Here is a 21,750-nt window from a genome sequence, read left to right as displayed (position 1 = left end):
TCCGTTTGCTACCCAACCCCTGGGCAGCTCCACAGAACTCAGTATCCGTGATCGTTTCGTAGAGTTAACAACTAACTCCACAAAAGAAAAATTTAACGTAAAAAAATTGCCATACTTGCACTAGCCCCTATTTCGACTGGTTATCATTTCCAATTTATTGGAAACTAAATTTTACGAACGATAAATTCTTAGTTTGTTTTCTCGATTTCGGAACAACATTTTTTTTTTTGAAGGGTACTTTACGTGTGAAGAAAAAGTACTGGGACAATGTTCGGTAAATCGCGCCAGTTACTCTTCCGCATCTGCACTCGTTCGCCGGTGTGCCGCCAATATGCCCCGAAGTTCATCAAGCGATCCTACGCCTCGCAGGCGGTCAACCAGATGCTGCTGCTCCAGCAGATGGACATCTGTGCGGATCAGCCGTCGCGAGCCTTGGTCATTGGCGTCTATGCGGATGAGGAGGACAAGAACGATGCCGGCATTCTGACACCCGCCGGCTGGCGGTATAATCTTCAGAAGACAAATGGTCGTCTGATAGAGGTGCTCCGGATGTCGGGACCCATGCCCAAGAGGGGCGAAGCACGTCTGCTGTTCGCCGTCGAGCCGGAGCGCATTCCATATTATTCAGTGGTGGCTGTCGTTGGTCTGGGCAAGGAGTGCTTGGGCTATAATCCCTATGAGGTCCTGGACGAACAGAAGGAGGCCATCCGCAGGTCGGTGGCCGCCGCGTGCAGGATTCTCGCCGAGCTGGATACCGATCGTATTGAGGTGGAAAACTGCGGACACGCCGAGTCGGCTGCCGAAGGAGCCGCCTTGGGTATCTGGTTGTACCAGGAACTGCGCGATCCCAAGACCCGAATCTTTGTACCGGCCATCGATTTGTACGCCACCAAGGACGAAGTTTGCGACATAGAAGGATGGCGCATTGGGCTGCAAAAGGCTGCCGCGCAGAACCTGACCCGCCAGCTGCAGGAGATGCCCTCCAACCTTTTGACCCCCACTGCCTTTGCCCAGAATGTCGTCGAGGTGCTCTGTAAGTCCGGTGTCAACGTGGAGGTCAAAGTCGAGGGTTGGGCCGAGAGCCAGTCGATGCACGCCTTCCTGGCGGTGGGAAAGGCCTCCTGCGAGCCACCCATCTTCCTGGAGTTGAGCTACTACGGCACCTGTGCCGAGGAGCGACCTATCGTCCTGGTTGGCCAGGGCATCACCTACGATGCCGGCGGCTTGTGCCTGAAGAAAAAGCACGAGCTCTTCCACATGCGCGGCGACATGACTGGAGCTGCTGTGGTGGTGGCCACATGTCGGGCAGTCGCTGGACTTCGATTGCCAGTAAGGGATTTGAGACTCGTTTAGGTAGTTCCTTTATTAATCAATCCGATCCTAGGTCAATATCCGTGGGCTGATCCCTCTGTGTGAAAACGTAGTTGGTTGCAACTCCTTCCGGCCGGGTGACATGGTGAAGTCCATGAATGGCAAGACCATCGAGGTTCAGTGCACGGATCACGAGGATGTCTTGGTGCTGGCCGATGCCCTACTCTATGCCCAGAACTTCTGTCCCAAGTGCATCATTGACATCGGCACCTGCTCGGGATATATGCGCCAGTCCCTCGACGAAGCTGCATGCGGTGTCTTCACCAACTCGGAAATCCTGTGGCAGCAGATCAAGCACGCCAGTATGCACACTGGGGATCGCGTGTGGCGCTTCCCCCTGTGGAACTTCTACAGCAAGGCGGTTCGTGCCGGAGGACGCAGTGATGTCCAGAACTACGGCATCGGCCGTGGTGGTCGTCCTTGCAAAGCTGCTGCCTTCCTGCGTGAATTCGTGCCTTGTGGCCAATGGATGCATATTGTAAGTTCCGTTTTTATTGATCGTAGGACTTTGAATGAACTAATCCTTCCAGGACGCCACCAATGTGATGGTTACCAACGGCATTGATTTCGAGTACCTGCGTCGTGGAATGGCTGGCCGACCCACTAGGACTCTAATCGAATTCATTGCACAGACGATCTGCAAGGACACCGCTCCCAAGATGGGCAAGTAGGACCAAGTGGAGAGATCGGGGCATGAGCAGCTGACCGAAGATGAGAAATCCCAACGGCAGTAACAGCGCTATCACTATGTCCATTTTTGGTGAAATATTTTGAAGTCTGTGCAGGATGGATGTCTTTAGTCAAAATTTCCAACAACATTGTTCCTGGGGAAAAAAATGTTTGTTCGTTTTAAGTAAACATATTAAACATATAAATAAACTTTAAATTCACGCAAATATGTTTTTGTAAATACTTGGTTAACATTCTTATTTGGAAAACCAATCATGGCAAATATAATAATTATTTTGAATGGCAAGTGTACTTATTGCGATAATAATCATACAGCAAGGTCTAGATATTTAGGTTAATGAGTGGGTTAGCATAACATTGGTTTCCGTCTTTATTAATTTGTCCTATATATTTCCTGGATATCGTCTTTAGGTTAAAATAAAATGGTAATATAAATCTAATCTGCAGATCACGTAGGCTATACAAGATTTGGTATTGGCAAAGAGTGGTTTTATAACTTTTTGCGGAATGTATTGGATTGCTGGACGCAAAATAACCATTGCATGTTCTAGTTGCTGCTACTTTATACAATTGGCCTTATTCACGGACGACTGTGGGACATTTTCTCTAAAAGCATCGCACTAAGCAGGCACAGATTTTAAATTAAATTCACGAAGATCTAGTAACCTTATGAAGGTTTCTGTCAGTGCTACGTGGGAACTGAAACATAAGACTATATCAGTCTTATGTTTATTCGTTTCGAGGTTGAACACGTACACACTTTTAGCTAATCTGGGTGAAAAAATTTCATGAATAATTTTGAAGCGGCACAGAAAATCGAAGAGCAAGTTTTCAATCATAGTAGTATCCTTTAGCATTCCTCAAAGTTTTAAGTTGAACTACAAGCAAAATGTTTCGGTTATCTCGCAATGCCATAGCCCGGGCGTGTAGTCTCACCATTCGCCGGCCGGAGGTCGTCCGTCATCGTAGGTACGCCTCGCAGGCTATCAACCAGATGCTGCAGCTGCAGCAAATGGAGATCTGCGCGGATCCGCCGTCGCGCGGCTTGGTCGTAGGAGTCTACGCCGACGAGGAGGACAAGAACGATGCCGGCATCCTGACGCCGACCGGCTGGAAGTACAATGTGCAGAAGACGCACGGCCGGTTGCTAGAAGTGCTGCGAATGTCCGGACCTATGCCCAAGAGGGGAGAGACCCGCGTCCTATTCGCCGTGGAGCCGGAGCGGGTGCCCTACTACTCGGCGGTGGCGGTTATCGGTTTGGGTAAGGAGTGCCTGGGTTATAATCCGTACGAGGTGCTCGACGAGCAGAAGGAGGCCATCCGGCGCTCGGTAGCGGATGCCTGCCGCATACTCGCTGAACTGGATACCGACCGCATCGAGGTGGAGAACTGTGGACACGCCGAATCTGCCGCGGAGGGAGCAGCTCTGGGGATCTGGATCTACCAGGAGCTTCGGGATCCCAAGCGGCGTATTTCAGTGCCCTCCATCGATCTGTACGCTACAAAGGACGAGATCTGCGACATAGAAGGATGGCGCATTGGCCTCCAAAAGGCGGCGGCGCAGAACCTGACCCGCCAGCTGCAGGAGATGCCCTCCAACCTTTTGACCCCCACTGCCTTTGCCCAGAATGTCGTCGAGGTGCTGTGTAAGTCTGGTGTCAACGTGGAGGTCAAAGTCGAGGGTTGGGCCGAGAGCCAGTCGATGCACGCCTTCCTGGCGGTGGGAAAGGCCTCCTGCGAACCACCCATCTTTCTGGAACTTAGTTACTACGGAACCTGTGCCGAAGAGCGTCCCATTGTCCTGGTTGGGCAGGGAGTGACCTACGATGCGGGTGGCTTGTGCTTAAAGGAGAAGCAGGAACTTTTCCACATGCGTGGGGATATGACTGGAGCAGCCGTTGTGGTGGCCACTTGTCGGGCTGTCGCTGGTCTGAGGCTACCGGTAAGTTATTGGACTGCTGCATGGTATTCCTAGGATAACCATCTTGCTCTTAGGTCAACATTCGTGGATTAATACCTCTGTGCGAGAACGTCATTGGATGCAATTCCTTCCGTCCTGGAGACATGGTGAAATCCATGAATGGCAAAACCATTGAGGTGCAGTGCACCGACCACGAAGATGTTCTAGTGCTGGCGGATGCCCTGCTTTACGGGCAGAACTTCTGTCCGAAGTGCATCATTGACATTGGCACCTGCTCGGGATATATGCGCCAAGCGTTGGATGAGGCGGCCTGTGGAGTGTTTACCAACTCCGAGATCCTATGGCAGCAGATCAAGCACGCCAGTATGCACACTGGCGATCGCGTGTGGCGCTTCCCCTTGTGGAACTACTACAGCAAGGCTGTGCGTGCCGGAGGACGCAGTGATGTCCAGAACTACGGCATTGGTCGTGGTGGTCGTCCTTGCAAAGCTGCCGCCTTCCTGCGTGAATTCGTGCCTTGTGGCCAATGGATGCATATTGTAAGTTCCGTTCTGGTTAATCGTAGGACTTTGATTTGATGTAACTATTCCATCCAGGACGCCACCAACGTGATGATCACACGTGGCGATGAGTTCGAGTATCTGCGCCAGGGCATGGCCGGACGACCTACAAGGACACTCATCGAGTTTATTGCACAGTCCATATGCAAGGACACAGCTCCAAAACTTAACAAGTGATCCTTCGAACAGTGTTTTAGGTTTATTAGACGATGCCACACGTTCATCGGTATTCTTTTAACGACTGACCAACCTATGACTTCTTTAACGTTCTGACGTTTATCTAATTGGGACCACAAAATGTTAAAATTAATTCGTTTATTAATGACATACAAATTATAAGTCATGTAAAAGAAGTGAAAATGCGTGTACTTATTGGTTTTCCTGTAAGGGTGCGTTTCGAAGATTGGAGCTAACTAAAATATAGTTGATTGCTTGGTTCTTTCAGTTAAAAAACTAAGGTGGCTTTGCAAGCATTTGGGCACAAGGATCTTTTCCTGGGAGAACTGCTACGCCAATGATCCGGCATGAGCAATCACAACATTAATATCAATTGGCGGATAGTTTTGCAAGAGTTTCACATTCGAGGCGAAGTCGTTTTCCAATATTGCTTCCCTTTGGATTCTGCAAAAATTCAAAATTAGTTTTAGCTTTCTATCAAAGTTACGTTTACTTACAGTATCATTGAACAGCATATTTTTATCAGGAAATCAAAACGCTGTTCGTCCGCAAAAACGGAATCCCAAATGCGGAGTACATCTGGCAGTGGAAACTCCTGCGAGAGGAGCAGTGTGAGCCACCTGAAGCTATAGTACTGCGGATGCAGCTCTTGGCTCCTAAGCAGCTCGTAAATGCTTAGGTCTTTTGATTTCAGCATATTAGATAGCCTGGCCATCATAAACTTGATGCCGCCTTCCGCGTCGTCTAATGTTTTAATGAAAAAGTCTCTTATCTCGCTCATCAGGGCGGTAAAACAAAAGAAGCAATCAGCCTCAGCGTGGGCGCGATATGAAAGATCGGGATCGGAAGCCATAACATAGTAAATGGGTCCCACGATCTCGTTCATACCCTGGACATATCCCTGGCCGGGATTCAGTTTGGCATAGATGAACAAAATGCGTTGCACAACCTCCCAGTGAGCCTCTTGGCCTTCCTCCATGGCGGCATAGTTTTCAACAGAGCGTTTTGTAATCAAATTTATCTATAAAAAGGGCAAATAATCATTAGGTTTGGGGCATCTCGTGGTGGGCTTACTTACTTGCTGCTAAAATCCACACGGTATGCATAAAACAACACATTCTGAGCTTATTGTCTAGCACAAATCCAATCTGTAACTCACCTTTGTCATGCCCAGGCCTTTGCGTTCCACGTTCGCCGAACTGAGAACGGCGGGAACCACCCGTTCGTGGAGCCGTCGTCCGTGCTCTCCTTTGCTGTGAACCACAATTTCGCAGGGATAATCGGTGGGCTGCTGGAAGAAGGATATGTCCGGACACAAGCGCCGCACGTCCTTGTCGATTTGCAGTAGGAACTCGTTGTCATTAAAAAACGTGTTCCACGCGCTCTCGGGTCCCTCGCTCAGCGGATGATCTTGCAGGCCAACGCCCCCCGAATCGACTTTGTCCCCATCTCCACCGTCTACGCCCCCTCCATTACTCGAGTGCCCTGGGGGCAGGACTAGCTCCTCGATGAACTGTTTGTACAGGGCTCGCTTTTGGGCCAGGGTCGTGGTCCAACTACTGCGCCTGGGCCCCAAGTACCCCAGGAGTAGCTTCCAACTAAGTGCTCGAAAACTCTGCACGTCGGGCACACCTGTGGATTGTTCAGACTTCAAATATTGCTACTTTCAAATGTACTTATAGCTTTCTACCATTAAAGGCCAGCTTCCTGAGTTGTTTCAGGTCAATTAAATCCTGTGGCCCCGTCAAAACATCCTCGAATTCCTTGACTCTGCAATTTGGTAAGAGAAAGTCTTTGTTTATGGGCACTTTGAATTAGCTTCGAAAATCAACTTACCGCGCCTTGAAAATAGACATTTGGCGGCCTTATGTGAGCGGGGCTATGCTGGGTCCTTGCAGTACCCCTATATGTATTTAATTAAAGCTTTATCTCCGTTTAATGCTGGGTGAAACCTGCAGATAAAAAACACAACAAAACGACGGGGTTGCCAGATGGTGCTAGCTCTGATAGAATGCTCGCTGCGACTATCGATGTTTGGTGCATTGCGCGGCAAAATTCAAAACACGAAATCTGGCAACGATCCAAACAAATTATTTACCCATAAAAATCAGCTAGGGAAAAATGATTTAAAACTATTTAATACGCAGTTGTGTTTTCCTTTTAAAAATCGATTTAATTACACATTATATATTTTATATTTTTATTTATACTATATTGTACTTTTTAATCAATTCTGATTCTGTTCGAGTTTCAACCCAATGCTGACCATTTAATGAAGATTGTTCGATATTGTTTGTAAATAAGCTAATTTGTCATGTCGCTACACTGACTAAAACACCAATTTATCCATTCATAATTCTCCAGCTCTCACTTTTTCACTAGCTTTTGAATGATTAATAATTGCTTGCGCTCATTTCCTCGCATTTTTCCTACGCTTTTATTTGATTTTTCAATTGCCTAGTAGTGCACACACACACGCAGTCGCGAGCAGACGCGTTCGAATCGTAGAATTTAGCGCATATTTCTGAATGTGCGGGGCATTTCTTTTGTTTACTCTAGTCGCTGGCCAGCAATGACGACCAGCAGATCATCGGCGTCCGCGTCATTCACTCGACCGGCTTTCTGGAAGGTGCCCGGTTACGAACTGCCCTCGTCCTACCGCCCACAGCCGCCACCAAAACCGCCGCTTGTACCGCTGCCATCCCCCTGCAGACGGCGCAGCAGCAGCGGTCTGAAGAAGCGCGTCCGTTTTGCCGATGAACAAAATGTGGGGGTGAGTCCGCTGTGGCCGAGAAAAGTGAAAAAACCCCATTTCCCCTTTTAAATCGGCGGCTTGTCAATCATCGCACGGGTGTTCTTATTCGTGTGCCATGTATATGTGGCCCCAATTCACACCAGGCCGACTCAGAAATCAGTTCAATAACATTTCGCCCCTGGCGGCTCGTAAATTTGTCAAGCCAAAGCTAATTAATTGGCCACTGCTGCACTTTTCGGTCAAGTAAAATGGCCCAAAAAAGATGGATGGATCTATATTTCCATTGGCACGACTTTTATGCCATTTCAAATGCGCTGTGTAAAGATTTTTAAATGATTTACAATCCGCTCAAGGCTGATCTAGAGCAAAAGTCACCCTAAAAGCATTACATGAATTCCAATGGAAAATGAAATGAAAACAATTCAAGCCGCAAATAGCAGAAACTTTTCAAAAACCAGCCAAAAAGTGCCGAAATCAGAATGTATAAAATGAAAAATGAAATGGCAAGCCATATATTGTGTATATATGAACATACTTTCAGCGGAAAGCCGAGCGGCAGGAAAACATTTTCCGCTGTAAACAGTAAAATTGTTGCCAAAATCGAGAGGCAGACTAGAATGTTTAATACAAACCAACGTCCTTCAACCGTTGACCCGTGCACATTGCTCATACGTCACGTTGACCGTAGACTTTTCCATTGACTAATGCAATATAAATCTGATATGATTAGCTTGTTTAAATTGGGCAAGAGTGGCGAATTTGTTGCTTCGATTCTGCTAGTACCGCCTCAGTAAATAAATTTAATTACACTCTCTCTATGGGTTGCCTCATCGTTGGGCAAACAAGTCGGGGGAAAAAAAAAACAGCAATAAAATGCTGAAATTGTCGGGGAAAAACAGATGCCTAGAAACTTGATTTTTATGCTTTGCATCGTGCAAGCTCATCAAAGCATTCGCCCAGATGATGATATGTGGCATTCATTTCTTCAGGGTCGACGTGCAACTGGATCAAGTGCTGCCCTAAAATGTGGTCAACGAAATGCAGAATGCCACAAATGCAGGGCACACGTCAAACTAAACAATGGGAACAATGGGGAGAAGGGTTTGAGTTTGTGGTGGTTTTTGGATGCTCTATTGGATTGGGCGATATATAATAGGGATCCATTTGTTCAAGTGCTAGTTGGGAATATTATGTCTTCAAAAACATGGCATGTATGCCAAGCAATCGTGCTCATTACCACTGCGTATGCGTAATTTGATATGCAACCGCTTATCAAGTATACGCCCAGTTACCTTCTGTTAATTATGAGTTCTGCAGAGATGTTTGTTTTTTTGAATCCACGACATCCTCTCTGAGAAATTGAGAGTACTCTTAGCGGAAAAACCATTTAACAATTAGGATTCGCCAATCGAATTCATGTTTCTCAGCATGTAGTCGCCTTTGCCGGCGGATATAAGTTGTATATGTATGTGTAAGAAGCTGATTTGTGGCGCAGTGTACTCTGCTGCCGCTGCTGTTGCTGCAAAAAGGAATACGAATTGTATTTTAAAATTAGTACTTGAGCAGCTTTGCGATCGAACAAAACGCTTAACGGATTGCAATCTCGCGCCGCCTGCGCCTCGCAGGCCACAAAAAAACAAACAAATAATAAAATATATACATATTTTCGGGATAATCCATCGTTTGGATGAGCCTCTGAGCTGACCACGATCGTCTTGCAACATCTCCAACAGCAGGATGAGCCCCAAGCTGCATGAGTTCGCGGTGGTGCTACTGCGCGATGGACAGGCCACGCCCTGGGGCATCCGTTTGGTAGGCGGCAACGATCTGGACACGCCGCTTATCATTACCAGGGTAAATAACCAGAGAGTTATATAACCAGAGAGACTGTCGCCTTGTGGCCGCTTGTGGTCCATTCATCAAAATTGAGGCACAGACGAAATGGCAGAGGAAAAGCGATTGGCCTTTGTGCCCCCGCCTGCCGCTTTGTACTCAGCGCCCAAATACTCGTAAACAAAAACAAATGAAAATAGCGAAACGGGCACAGCAACAATAAACACTGCAGCGTTGCCAAAATGCGACGCCAGTAAAACTAATTGAGGCGCAACAAAATAGTCGATGCAATTTTCCACTTTTCCTTACCCGCTCTCCCTGAGCTGCAATGTAAACACACACAATCTGGCGATCATAATTCTGTCTGCATCTATTTAGGCACCCATAAATCTATGTCAAGGCTGCGCCCTATAGTGTGTGTGTGTGTGAAATGACCTTGCCACATGCTTTTCAACCCCTCCCGTTGCAGGTGCAAGCGGGCAGCCCAGCGCAGGGCGAACTGCTCCGTGGCGATATCATCTCGAAGATCGGCGAGTACGATGCACGCGACCTGAGTCATGCGGATGCACAGCATCTGTTCCGCGGTGCTGGCAACGAGATTCGCCTGGTGGTGCACAGGTGAGCCAGGAAGTCCGCGTAAATGCACGCAGCAAACGGCGATACCAGAGATCAGTTCCGTATGTTGTTTAGTTATTCACACTACAAAGAACTTCAGCTTACAACCATATATCTTACAACCTTCTGGTTCCAGAAACCATATAACCTCATAGGAAACTGAGCTGAAAAGTGAAAAAATCTTCATTTTACATTAGGCAACGTTCGGAACTGACTTCTATTTTGTATGGTATGTGGCAGTACTAATCCTTGTAAGTTCCAGGGACAACAAAATCGCCTACACGCAGGGCGGAACTCAGGAGGCAGGTCCTGGATCGCGCAGCAACTCCACCTTGCCGCCACCCACTCCGGATCTGTTGCCCCATCGCGGTCCGTCGCCCTTTTTGCCCGGACCCAGCCACTTTGAAAGGGCCCTCCAGTTGCCAGTGGACACCTTGCCGCAGACCGTGTTTCCCCAGCTGAACTCATCCGGTGGCTATGAAGTACCATCTGCTGTGTTCTCGCCCAAGCCAACCAGGGACCATCAGCAGGATGTCGATGAGGAGCAGGCCGCCATTGTGAACCAGGTGAGTTGGCATACTAGTAGTGCTGTAAGGGTTATTTATGCACTGTGTGTTTAAGTGTAAGTTTTAAATTTAAAAACAAAAGCATTTATCCCGAAAGGTATGCTGCGAGTACTGAAATTATGAAAATATCAAACTGAAAAATACGCGTTTGATTTCATTAAAGGATTTATCCATTTCTATAAGTTTGGTTCTACCTATTTGCAACTAATAATTGAAAAGTTTCATTTTGGATTATTGTACACTTCACTGCTTAAGATTGCATTTTAGGCAAGTTGTATTTTTGCTTACCTATAAATATTGCAAAATTTTCGAATATTTTTTAAATGACTATATTCAGTGCAACGCTGCATACTTTTCGGAGATTCACTTGGAAAAATGTGTGTAAATTAAATGTGGTAAAATATTTTTTGCGATGCCAGGCCAAAATAGCTACGTGAATTGTTTCAGACGCCGTGTTTTGTTTTTCATTTTCATCGTGTGTGTAGATATTGAAAATGTGCATGTAAAACGGCGTTCGAAAATGTAGAAAACAGATAATTTTTGTAATTTGAATACACTCAAACGATGACATCAGCACATAACAATGTTGTTGGTCAAGGTTCCATCGTTTACATCCGCTATATATAGACTTGGGATCGAGGATGTGGGGGGCTAAACAGGAAAAGGCTCGGTGACGCAGTGCGCAGGTGGAAATTGGCTGGGAATCAAAGAAAAACAAGTCGGAATCTCTTACAGGGAACTAGAACGCCCCCAAAACTCAGCGGAAAATGCCAAGAGGCAAAGACGCAAATAAACAAGCGTCTATTTTCCGAACTATTTCTGGGCAGGTGAGTGAGCTGCAAGGCGGGGATTTTGATCCACTGTCCACAACTTGTGATGCCCCGTGGCAAGGCCACTGAAAGCACCCCCTCCATATGTCCCATCATCCTCGGATGACGCCGCTAATGAATCAAGACACTTGCCAAGGTCGCAGTTCGGTGTTTGCTGTTGTGTCGGTGCGGCACTGAAACAAAATCAAGGTGCCAGGTAGGCACCTACGTGATTTGATGTTTGACGATTTGTCATACGAAAGTGTGGGAGGAAGGTGCCTCGGGAAAAAGTTCCAGAACAGGTGACCTCCCCGTGGATGAGAGTTGGTCTATTCTGAGCATTATACTGCGAGGGGTTATTGTACTTTGCCTCAACTAATTTATGGTTAATATGTGCCTTGAATGCGTTCTATTTGTGTTTTGGATTTCTTTGTTGGAGGCGTGAAACGCACAAAACAACATCAGTGGGATTGTTTATTGGTCGTTTTGTTTTAAGCAAGCGGGGGTGCACCGGGCACAAATTATACTGGCTTACTCAAAATGTAGACGGAATGGTTTACAAACGCTTAATCATGCGAAAAGGTTGGTCTCTAGAAAAATGGCATTAATATTCAGCGTATTAAAATTCCCACTTTCTCTTTAAAACTATCTTCACAACGAAATAGAGAACAAATTGGGAAGAATTTTCATTATCTTTCTGTTAACCATAATTTTCTCCAAGTGCAGCACACAGTCAAATGAAGTGCAACCTTCGCAGTGGGAAGCACAGCCCATAATTCCGTGTAAGTTATGCGCTCCTTGGATCCTCCATCGAACTTGAAGCTTTTCCAACAGCCTTTCAAGGCTAATTACACCTGCTCGTGTGTTTTTGGATCAACATCAAATGATATGCCCAATGCCCTGTTCCAATGCCAATTGCTTATGACAGCCAAGAAAACTCAGCATGCCAATGCCAATATAGACGAGGATCGGTATCTTTGGAGCTGTCACAATTGGTTGACAAATTTGCGAATTGAAAGTGCTCAGTGCCAGTGCAATTTGGCGAAAGCAAACTGAGCAAATCAATAATTTGGCTGCAGATTGGCGAAGTGTATCTATATTCACATTTATGTTGCTGCAGTGGGGCGAAACAATAACCTCGAGTCCGATAAATATTTGTGCCTAATTCTCGAGATGCGAAAAGAGTGTTATGTGAAATGGTTCCACAAAAGCAGCAATTAAAACATATACGCGAGATGTTATATGTGAATAATTCTCGACCGAGGTGGCAGGACAAACAACAACATCCGCTGAGGGGGAGGAAATGGGGTGGTTAAGGTGGCGCGTGGGCGGGAGCTGGGGAAAAATAAAAAATATAGATCACGCCAAGTCCAAGTTTATACGATGGCGTATTGTTGTTGCCCGTGGTTTACGCTCGGTGAACAGGCTATTTGCACAAAAACATATTTTGTATATTTAAGAAAATCTGCTCTCTCTACCTCGAATACATAGGATTTTCGAATGGATTGGTGTGGGTGCGTGGGTCGGACGGCCTCTGACCGTCAGCACTCAGTTTTCTATATGCTGGCTCACACAGACAGACAGACACACTCTCCAACCAATACCGAGTTGGCTATATAGACAAATTGGAATTCCGCGCAGTCGGAATAGCAATAATTCGCCAGCATTTGAAAATTTTCGAATCAGTTGCGTTCGGAATATTGAAAAATAAACAACAATAAGACTCGAGCTCGAGCATCCTTTTTGTAGTGAATCCTAGTGAATAGATCTCCGATCTCACCAGCTGCAGCGTTGATTTAAACGTGACGAAGAAGCAAGTTACCAATCATAAAATACAAAAAATAAAAAAAATTTACATACAAAATATTGAAAACACTGCGTGATCTTCCATTACGTAATTGCACCTGGCTATAATATCTTTCGTTTCTATTTTGTTCGAATTGAAGGAGTTTAAATTCAAGCCAAAACACACACATTACAAAAATGGAGTACGTTCAGTTCAAAAACGGATCCCCAGTCTACTACAAGGAGCAGCCAGACCTCAATGAGTGCATTCAATACCAAGTAAGCGAGCCAGTGAGCAATTAACTCAACTAAAATAAATGCAGGGAAATATTAAAGTCCCAAACAAAGATCTAACTTCTGGTTTTAAAGAGGAAACAACTTCTAGCTGTCAACGGGACTCGTTTAAGCCAAGTAGAGATACAAAATAGAGCAAAGCTAGCTGAGATTTGATCATCTATATAGATATAAACATAAATTATTTCTAAGTACATGGCACAGTCCAGATGAAACATTTCACCTTTACCGTCAACCATTTGATCTTGGAATTCAAGTTCAAATACAAACGCCAGCGCCAACAGACCTGTGTTTTTCGAGGTTTTTCGCCTTACTGCTCCCTCAGAAGTATATATGTATTTGGGAAATAGGAATATAGAACGCCATATACCTACACCCATAGATATATGCATGCATATATCTGGCTGGCGGTTCGCAGCGCCTCTCTGCATATAGCTTATTATTCAAACATTTGTTCGCCTTTCGTCAATACGCGTCGAAAGGCAAGCAGAGTTTTTGAAACATATTTTCATTGCGCTCTGGCTGTGCTGTGCTCAATGTAATTCATACCACTCAAACGGGGTATATTTTTAGAGCAGAGAGCGCAGGAAGAACAACAATAAGCCAGCAAATAAATAAACAAAATGATTATAGAACAAATTAATTTCATGTCGAGATGGCCAGCAAGCCCACACAAATTCAGAAGCACTGGTGTTAATTTGACTCGTACGTTATGAAAACAATGGCAGACTTTCCCTATGGTTTTCACAACTTTTGGCACGGCCCAAGATTTAAACTTGTGGCCCAGCGAAAGTGGAAAGCGTTTTCACTTTTGCGTTTCGTGTATTGCGGAACTATTTAGTTTATTCTTTTTTGCTTAGGGCTAACAGGAAGGGGAATTCTCTATAACTTATTGGTCAACACATCGGATTAGAAATAGATTATGGGCGCAACATTTACTTAAATTTATGACACACACAAGAGTCTCGAGGCTTCGATTCAATTAATAGTCAGAAAATAGCAGATAATGTCGAAAGTGACCGTCAAATGATATTTCAAAATATTTCAGTGCTTGCGCCAGCCACGAATTTTAAAATTAGCGTCAAAAAGTATTCTTATACATATACGTACGTCCCCAAGGTGAATGAAAATGAGAAAAATGCGCAATTAACCAGCAGCAGTTTGTCGGCCACACTAATTTCCTAAAGGTAATCGTCCAGATCGTCACTTGCTCAGGCAGGCGGTGTCGCTGAGGATTGAGGCGATCAGCTGCTTGTCGCTCAGTGCCGCATGCACCTCCTCCTCGTCCCACTGCAGCAGAACCTTGTGCAGGCGGGGCTCCTTCTTGCGCATGATCCGCAGAATGCCTCGGGTCTCGACCAGGTCCACAGTGCCAGTGAACTCCGCTTGGTCCAGGGCCAGGATGTTGCGTTTGGCGCACACTCTTCTGTAGACCTCGTGCAGGCGACCCATGCTGATGTCTTTGTTGCGCTCGTTGCGCAGCATCAGCACCAGGGTGCACAGCATCAGCTTCTGCTGCAGTGGAAAGGATCCCTCGATGTCCTCCTCCAGATTCTGTGAGGCTCCGTAGACCTTGTTCAGCACTGCAGCCACTTGGGTGACCTGAACGGGCTTCAGAGTGTCTGAAATAGTGCAAACATAACTTCTTATAATACATTCTATACAAGCATTTTGTTTTAAGATTGATTTATCTATGTATATACTGAGGAATAATGGTCTACCTTGCTTAGCCTTGGCCTGCTCCGCATCCTTGCCCTCCAGTTGCAGGGCCTTCATATTGAACTCCTTTTCGCCATCGCGCTTCTGCTGCTCTGCTATCTCGACTACCCGTCGTCCAATGTCCAGGGCCCGTCGCACATCTCCGCTGATCGCACTCACCTTGGCGGCCAGCAGCTGCAGGGTAACGGGCGGAAAGACGTCCAGCACCTCCGCCTCGGCTAGACGCGACTTGAATATCTCCACGATCTGCTGCTTGGAGTAGGGCGGGAAGTGCATCAGTCTGGGCTTTAGTTCGCACCTTGCATTCAGTCGCATCAGCGCACGATCTGTGAGATCCAAACTATTGGCAATGCCCACGAGCAGTATTCTGGAGCCAGGCAGAGCTGGCCACTCGAAGATCGTGTACAACACCTCCTGCCTGCTGGTGCAGAGCTGATCAATCTCGTCTAGCACAAGCAGGAGCATTCGCTTTGCCGTCTTCAGGTGACGCTGTATGGCCTCCAAGTGATCTCTTTCTGTGCGACCGCTGACTTTGAGCTGCAGTTCGGTGCATAGCTTCTTGTAAACTGCTCCTACACTTGCTATGCTGGTGCAGTTGATGTAGACACGTTGTAGACGCTTTGAGAAGTCGGGATCTCTTAGAAGAAGCGATAGGCAGGCGGTCTTTCCTGTTCCTGGCTGCCCGGAGACATAGAGGCTGCCGGAAGTCTGACTGTCCAGGTGACTGCTGAAGAATTCACGGAGCTCTTGAAGCTGCGATTCACGTCCTGGCAGGTTTTGCGTCTCGGCGCTGTTGAGCACTCGTCTGGCGTTTTGGTATTTGTTGCGGGAGGGCGAGGGCAGGCTATTCTGTTGGGTTTCCTCATTGGTTTGGGAATTGTTTTGCTCTTTGATTTCAGTTTTATTCGGCTGTCTTGTTGAAGGTTTCTCCAGCGGCTTTGGTGCTAATGGGTCCTCCTGCTGTTTTGGTCGTGGCTTTGTCAGGTGTTTTTCCAGTTGCTTCTGCTGCTGCTCAGCCTTGTCAGTCTTGTGTATCGGCTCCACCTCCACCTCCCCTTCCTCCAGGCGCTCGTCGATGCTGAGCCTGTCCAGCAGCCGCGAAGGACTGATCAGGTGCTGTGGCAGTGGCTGCAACTTCCTCTGCTTGGGCGGCGATCCATGGAGCGGGTCCACCTCTGGATCCTGTTCGCTTTCCATGAACCTAGCGATGGCCTCACGGTTTTCCTGGTCTCGCTTGGCCCGTGAACTACCAGCTGATTGGGCTGTTTTCTTTGTGCTGCGTGGCGTCTTCGGGAGCTCCGCTTGAGCCACCTGCACTTGCGAGGTCCTGCGCTTGGAGACCTTGTCCATTTTGTTGAGCACGTTGCGGTTCTCGTTGTTCTCTGAAACGGTGCTGGTCAGGTCATAGATTGCCGTAGCCACCACCTCCTCCTCCTCGTCGTCGTCGCTATCGGCTAGCACTTTTTTCGGCTGCCTGCGTTTCCAAACTTCCGAGCGACGCGGCGTCTGCGTCGACTGCGGCAGAGGAGAGGCGGCGGTCGCCTTGCTGATGCTACTCAGACGCGTGGAGCGGCGTACGGCAGCCATTCTTTAGTTTAGTTTATTGATCAGCAATTAGTTAGCTATTAAATACTAGTTAATTAAGCCACAGCGTGCGTTAAAATTTTACGCTGGCAGTCACAATTAAAAAAGCGCGCAAATTGTGATTGCCATTCACCACGAACAACAGCTGATCAAGCCTGGTCTGACCATCTGGCAGCCCTGGCCCAGAGCTGATTATCGTCGATCGCTTATCGATTAGCCGCGCTTAGTTACAACATTTTAAACAGCAGTCCGCCAATATTGAATTACTTACATACTCGCGCGTGGACTGCCTGGTAAAAATAAAATGCTCCGCGCCAGATAGAAAACACAAATCGCTGGACGTTGAGCACGCTTACGTAAGCGCCTAAAAATATTTCCCCCTGCTTGTGGGATATTTTTAAAGTATATAACCGGGCGCACATAAAATGGAATTTAGATATAGCGAAAAATTATGCACACACACGCGCACACAAAGTAGAAATACCTAGCACAGTGGGCAAAGATCTGGTGGTTTCTAGAAACTCTGGTAATCTTTGTCTGATTTATTTATATTATCATTTGCCGCAACGTCTGGTCAGCCAAATGTTTGCCCCATTCTGGCGTAAACAAAGTCGTTAATCACTGATCCGCCTTCCAGCCCTACCGTACAACTCCGCTGGTCCTGCCCGGCGCCAAAGTGAAGAAGGATGCGCCCACGACAGAGTCCTACTTGAGGCACTACCCCAACCCGGCTGTGCGCGCCCACCCAGGACACGACTACCATGACAGTATCATGAAGCAGCGTGTGGCCGACACCATGCTGCACAAGGTTGTCGGTTCGGAAGCCGACACTGGCCGCGTGAGTACCAAATTGCTTAAAGCCGCACTTGGATAATGTTAAATTACAGAAAATACTGTTTTCTACATGTGAAATGGACATTTTCAATGATATCATTTCGAATTCGTCACCTATTGTGTTTGTTCTAACCCCTATTCAAAATTTCAATGAAAAAATATAAAGTACCATTAGTTATATGTTTTCATAGGCTTTGTTTACTCTAAGTGGATTGGATTTCATAGACAGTAATTGTATTTAATTAGTAGTTTTGGTTATACTTACATGTATGTCCCTCGATTTCAGGTCTTCCACAAGCAATTCAACTCGCCCATCGGCCTATACTCCAACAACAACATCGAGGACACCATCAGATCCACAGTTCCGTAAGTTGTCACCCAGAAACGTACCATCTGGAAACTCTTATGCTTAGCTCGATACAATGAAAAAAGAAAAAAAAAACACTAATATTTGAACTTTGGAATACGCTTGTCAAATTGAATTTATAAGCCTATGAATTACGCTACATATTCTTTGGATTTTGCAATTTATGAATAAACCTGCGTAGAACTCTTCGAAATTTTTGATGCAGCTTTTCTTTTTGCCAGAGAGAGAGCGAGCCACTCGAAATGCGCCAAGTAGCTTGAAACTAATAAAAACGAGTCACGAACACGGTTACGAGTAGCCTAAGGTCCACATAACCCGAATAATTGGTTCCTGGTTAAGCTGCGGCCATAATCCACTAACCCAAAAGCCACAAAATCAAAGTCGAAACGAAATTTACTAAACCGATGCACACACGAAATGAGAAACACACACACGATTCGAACACATGAATAAACACAAAAACCAGTCCATAGATGTTGTAGCTACTACTCTACTGCCTACTGCCGGATATCTGTTTTACATATATAAATATACGACTCTCTATATATCCTATATATATTCTATGTATATTGTTGTAGCTTCGCCACGAGCGAAAGCAATCGCTTGAAGGAAAGTCCTTTGCATCGTCCTTTGCCAACAAAACTTAACGGGTAAAAGTAAATTCATATCTTGAGCACAGCCTGATTTCGTTCTTTGATTGAATCCTTTCACTTTCACTTTGATATGGAAAGCCCATGAGCGCAAGAACTTGAAATTGTACCTGAACTTGCCTTGAGACAAATTAAATTGAATATGAGGAATGTTTCCCCTGCCTGTCTGTACAGATTAACCCTCTATTATTGTTGTCTCCCGCAACCTCAACAACTGTACTATATAATATCTTGGACCCAGATACAATATCTATGTCAGAACAACAGAAACAACACCACACAAGTTCAATCCCCAAATGCATGTGCTCTGCTGTCAACGAATATGTGTTTCCTATATCTCTCCCAAAATCTTCCTATTGCAAAGAAAAGCTCAAATGACCTGAGTCTGTGATAAGGAAATCCATACTGTGTAAATACGTGTATTTCTGACAACTATTTCCACCGAAACCCACAGCGAACGTTGTTTGTCTTGAGGCTTTTCAGTTTTGGTTATTAGGACATAAGTGTAAGGTATGGCAAAAGAGGCGTAGGTGCATCGGGAAGGGTCTTAAATGGGTAGATCAGGTGCTGATCCTATAGATTAACCACCAAAAAAAAAAAAAAAACAAATAAGCGAACCCTTGACTCTACCACTCTAGCTCTTAGATTCTGATATGCTTAGAACTTAGCTGCACGATTAATGTTAGAATTTTCATCGATCTATCTTTCCTGGAACAAAAACGTATTATTCTGGAGCAACAAAAGCAAAAAGAACAACTTGCAGAGCAACAACGTCAACAACGCCAGCATCAACTGCAAATACTCTATCAACAAAACAAATGATCAATGAAATAGTAGCCAAAAACTGAACCCACTTCTACTAGACTATGAGCCAAATACCCTTACCCAAGAATCCTGCTGAAAGACCATCCCCCTCCTTTTCGACCCGCCCCACAAGACTAATCCGAAACTAAAAGACGTTTGCTGAATTATATTTACGAACTGTTTGAAAGACAGCACTGAAAGTTCCTATTCATGATCCCCATCGCAACCCATCCAGTATTAACCGAACGAGCCCAACTAACCACCCTAATCCCGCCCGATCTCAAGGCTTCGACTCATCCGATGATATATGATAATCTCAATATAATCAAGCACCTTGTTATGCAGTTCTGTTCGATACACTTAATAATAATAACTAGCTCGTAAGCAATTTGTTAATGAGTTTCCTTAATTAATTAATCGCAATCCGTTTGAGGAGTGTGCAGTTCCAAGACAACGAAGCACACCTATTGCCCACCAACAACAGCAACAACAAACTACAACTACAACAAAAACAAAATAATTCTAACGTATTTTGTGCACATCCTGTTTTCTCTTTCTATTCTCTCACTACTCTGTCTCACGCTACTCAACCGATGTAAAAAAATAAAAAAAAAAAAAAAAACCAACATACTTTTTTATAAATCTCGATTAACCAACAAAAATAAAACGAATTAAAAATATAAATCTTTTGAAAACTTGCGTAACACCAAACCAAAACTCCAACGAATAATTGACCAAAATAACGGCGCTTTCAACGATCTCAATGCAAACCCCCGAATTACTGAATCTTAATCCGAATCGGAATCCAAATCACTGACCACTGCCAACGAGCAGCTATAAGAAAACTGTCCAGTACGATCCCAGGAACAGCGAAACCTACAGAGCCATTCAAGAAGAGGGCGGCTACAGCAACTATGGCCAATCCTCGCCACAGGAAGTGACCATTCCTGTGCAGACTAAGGTCTATCAGCCCAATAGATTGGTTCCAGGAAAGGTAAGATCGTGCGCAACCGTTCGAAAATCAAGCAAATCTCTCAATCAACTCGAATCAGTCGAACTCAGTCAAAACTTTATGTGAAGGCATCCGACAATATCGCTCGTTCCTCAAGCTCATCTTGTACAAAGTCTATCTATCTCTCTCTGTTCCTATATCGCTCGCTGTCTCTCTATCCGTGTCAATGTAACGTGTACAGTTGAACCAACCGAATGTTAGTCAACAGTGTCTGTGTGTCCTTGTCTGGCGGCATGTAAGCGCGCTATAACGACAACTAATGGGCCGAAGTAGTGTTACTAACCTGATTTTTGGTCGATCACCTGCTGGCATCGAACTACACTAAACACATCCATTAACTCCATCTCTGTGTATATTTTCCAAATCACAATAAGCACACATCTTTTTGGCATTCTGACTTATAACATCTAACAGAAGCTCATAACAGTTGAATATTGCATTGGAAGTTTGTAATCGAAATTGCTTGACTTAGCTAGAGTTAACAATCAGAGTTATTATCTGTTTACTTCATCCAAATGCTATTACAGAAACCAGTATCAGCGCCAGTATCCCGGCCGCCGTACAATGTGAGTAGCTCAGCTTAGTCACTGTTAACTGAATGTCATACTATTAATGTGTTTTATTGGGCTACAGGTGGTAAACACCCACGATGAGAACATACGCCAGAGCGGCTCCTTCAATCGTCTCATGTACAGCGTTATTGGTGCCACCGAGTACTAGAAGGTGCAGCTGCAACACCAGCGACAGCAGCATCAACATCAACATCAATGCAACATCTGCTGCAGTTGTCTATCTCCTAACATATTTAGCGGATTTTTATGAAATTCTGTTTAACTTACTCAATAAATTCTATGAAGAACGACAAGAAATTGTGAACCACTAACACGCTTGATGATATAATGGATTGGTAATCAATTGGCATCGAAATACAATTAAACACCACTTAACTTCGCCTCAACCTATTTACACTCTGCATATGCAATAGAAAACGTATATAAATTAATTAAATAAAAAAAAGAAAAGAAAGTAATCTTTGATTTATGGCTATGTTTATGTTATGCTGATTCTAAGTTAACAGCCGTCAGGTGTGTTAATACCGAGTGATTCTAGTCATGGAATGTAATAGGAATTAAGAATGTTTTAATTAATAAAAGTGACTTTGATTGGATGAAAGATATGCGTGCCTTATGTGACTTCAATCTAGAAAGGCATATTTATACTCTTTAATCCTTTTTATTTTCGTATGGTTGAACCTGATTTTTATACCCGTTACTCGTGGAGTAGATATTCAAAAAAATGAAGAAATGCCCTAAGGCTGAAGTTCTAAACTCCATAACTCAACTTATCTTAATCGTATTTTGAAGTGGCATACCTCTAAATGTTTCTGGCGCAATTCTCTAAAAA

The 21,750-nt window shown here is 45.2% G+C and overlaps 5 protein-coding genes across 16 annotated transcripts; 3 read left to right on the top strand and 2 right to left on the bottom strand.

Moving 5' to 3' along the window:
• Window positions 1-41: 41 nt before the first annotated feature.
• On the top strand, window positions 42-2,250 carry LOC6545735 (cytosol aminopeptidase). Its single transcript, XM_001971593.3, has 3 exons — window positions 42-1,329; window positions 1,385-1,849; window positions 1,902-2,250. Exons 1-3 carry the CDS (start codon window positions 268-270, stop codon window positions 2,040-2,042), a joined length of 1,668 nt encoding a protein of 555 aa, XP_001971629.1. The 5' UTR covers window positions 42-267; the 3' UTR covers window positions 2,043-2,250.
• Window positions 2,251-2,702: 452 nt separating this feature from the next.
• On the top strand, window positions 2,703-4,895 carry LOC6545734 (cytosol aminopeptidase). Its single transcript, XM_001971592.3, has 3 exons — window positions 2,703-4,003; window positions 4,057-4,521; window positions 4,579-4,895. Exons 1-3 carry the CDS (start codon window positions 2,951-2,953, stop codon window positions 4,717-4,719), a joined length of 1,659 nt encoding a protein of 552 aa, XP_001971628.1. The 5' UTR covers window positions 2,703-2,950; the 3' UTR covers window positions 4,720-4,895.
• Window positions 4,843-6,739, bottom strand: LOC6545733 (TBC1 domain family member 13). Of its 2 annotated transcripts, XM_015158285.2 has the most exons (6): window positions 6,556-6,739; window positions 6,410-6,489; window positions 5,879-6,351; window positions 5,798-5,803; window positions 5,217-5,740; window positions 4,843-5,163 (listed from the first exon to the last, which is right to left on the bottom strand). In XM_015158285.2, the coding sequence occupies exons 1-6, from the start codon at window positions 6,573-6,575 to the stop codon at window positions 5,049-5,051; spliced, it is 1,218 nt and encodes a 405-aa protein (XP_015013771.1). In that variant the 5' UTR covers window positions 6,576-6,739; the 3' UTR covers window positions 4,843-5,048. The 2 variants fall into 2 exon arrangements, with proteins under 2 accessions (XP_015013771.1, XP_001971627.1); XM_001971591.3 differs by lacking the exon at window positions 5,798-5,803.
• A 446-nt stretch (window positions 6,740-7,185) lies between these two features.
• On the top strand, window positions 7,186-21,523 carry LOC6545730 (PDZ and LIM domain protein 4). Of its 11 annotated transcripts, none has more exons than XM_026976617.1 (9): window positions 7,186-7,492; window positions 9,777-9,925; window positions 10,185-10,488; window positions 17,317-17,517; window positions 17,800-17,879; window positions 18,459-18,530; window positions 20,169-20,328; window positions 20,874-20,912; window positions 20,980-21,523. In XM_026976617.1, exons 1-9 carry the CDS (start codon window positions 7,292-7,294, stop codon window positions 21,064-21,066), a joined length of 1,293 nt encoding a protein of 430 aa, XP_026832418.1. In that variant the 5' UTR covers window positions 7,186-7,291; the 3' UTR covers window positions 21,067-21,523. The 11 variants fall into 11 exon arrangements, with proteins under 11 accessions (XP_026832418.1, XP_026832419.1, XP_026832420.1 ...); XM_001971588.3 differs by lacking the exon at window positions 7,186-7,492 and adding an exon at window positions 9,026-9,328; XM_026976618.1 differs by lacking the exon at window positions 18,459-18,530.
• On the bottom strand, window positions 14,193-16,842 carry LOC6545731 (cell division control protein 6 homolog). The gene is made up of 2 exons (XM_001971589.3): window positions 15,098-16,842; window positions 14,193-14,998 (listed from the first exon to the last, which is right to left on the bottom strand). The coding sequence occupies exons 1-2, from the start codon at window positions 16,680-16,682 to the stop codon at window positions 14,580-14,582; spliced, it is 2,004 nt and encodes a 667-aa protein (XP_001971625.1). The 5' UTR covers window positions 16,683-16,842; the 3' UTR covers window positions 14,193-14,579.
• Window positions 21,524-21,750: the final 227 nt, after the last annotated feature.

Source organism: Drosophila erecta, unplaced genomic scaffold (assembly GCF_003286155.1).
Source record: "Drosophila erecta strain 14021-0224.00,06,07 unplaced genomic scaffold, DereRS2 tig00000021-arrow-pilon, whole genome shotgun sequence".
NCBI lineage: Eukaryota > Metazoa > Arthropoda > Insecta > Diptera > Drosophilidae > Drosophila > Drosophila erecta.
This window is presented reverse-complemented; position numbering and strand designations above follow the sequence as displayed.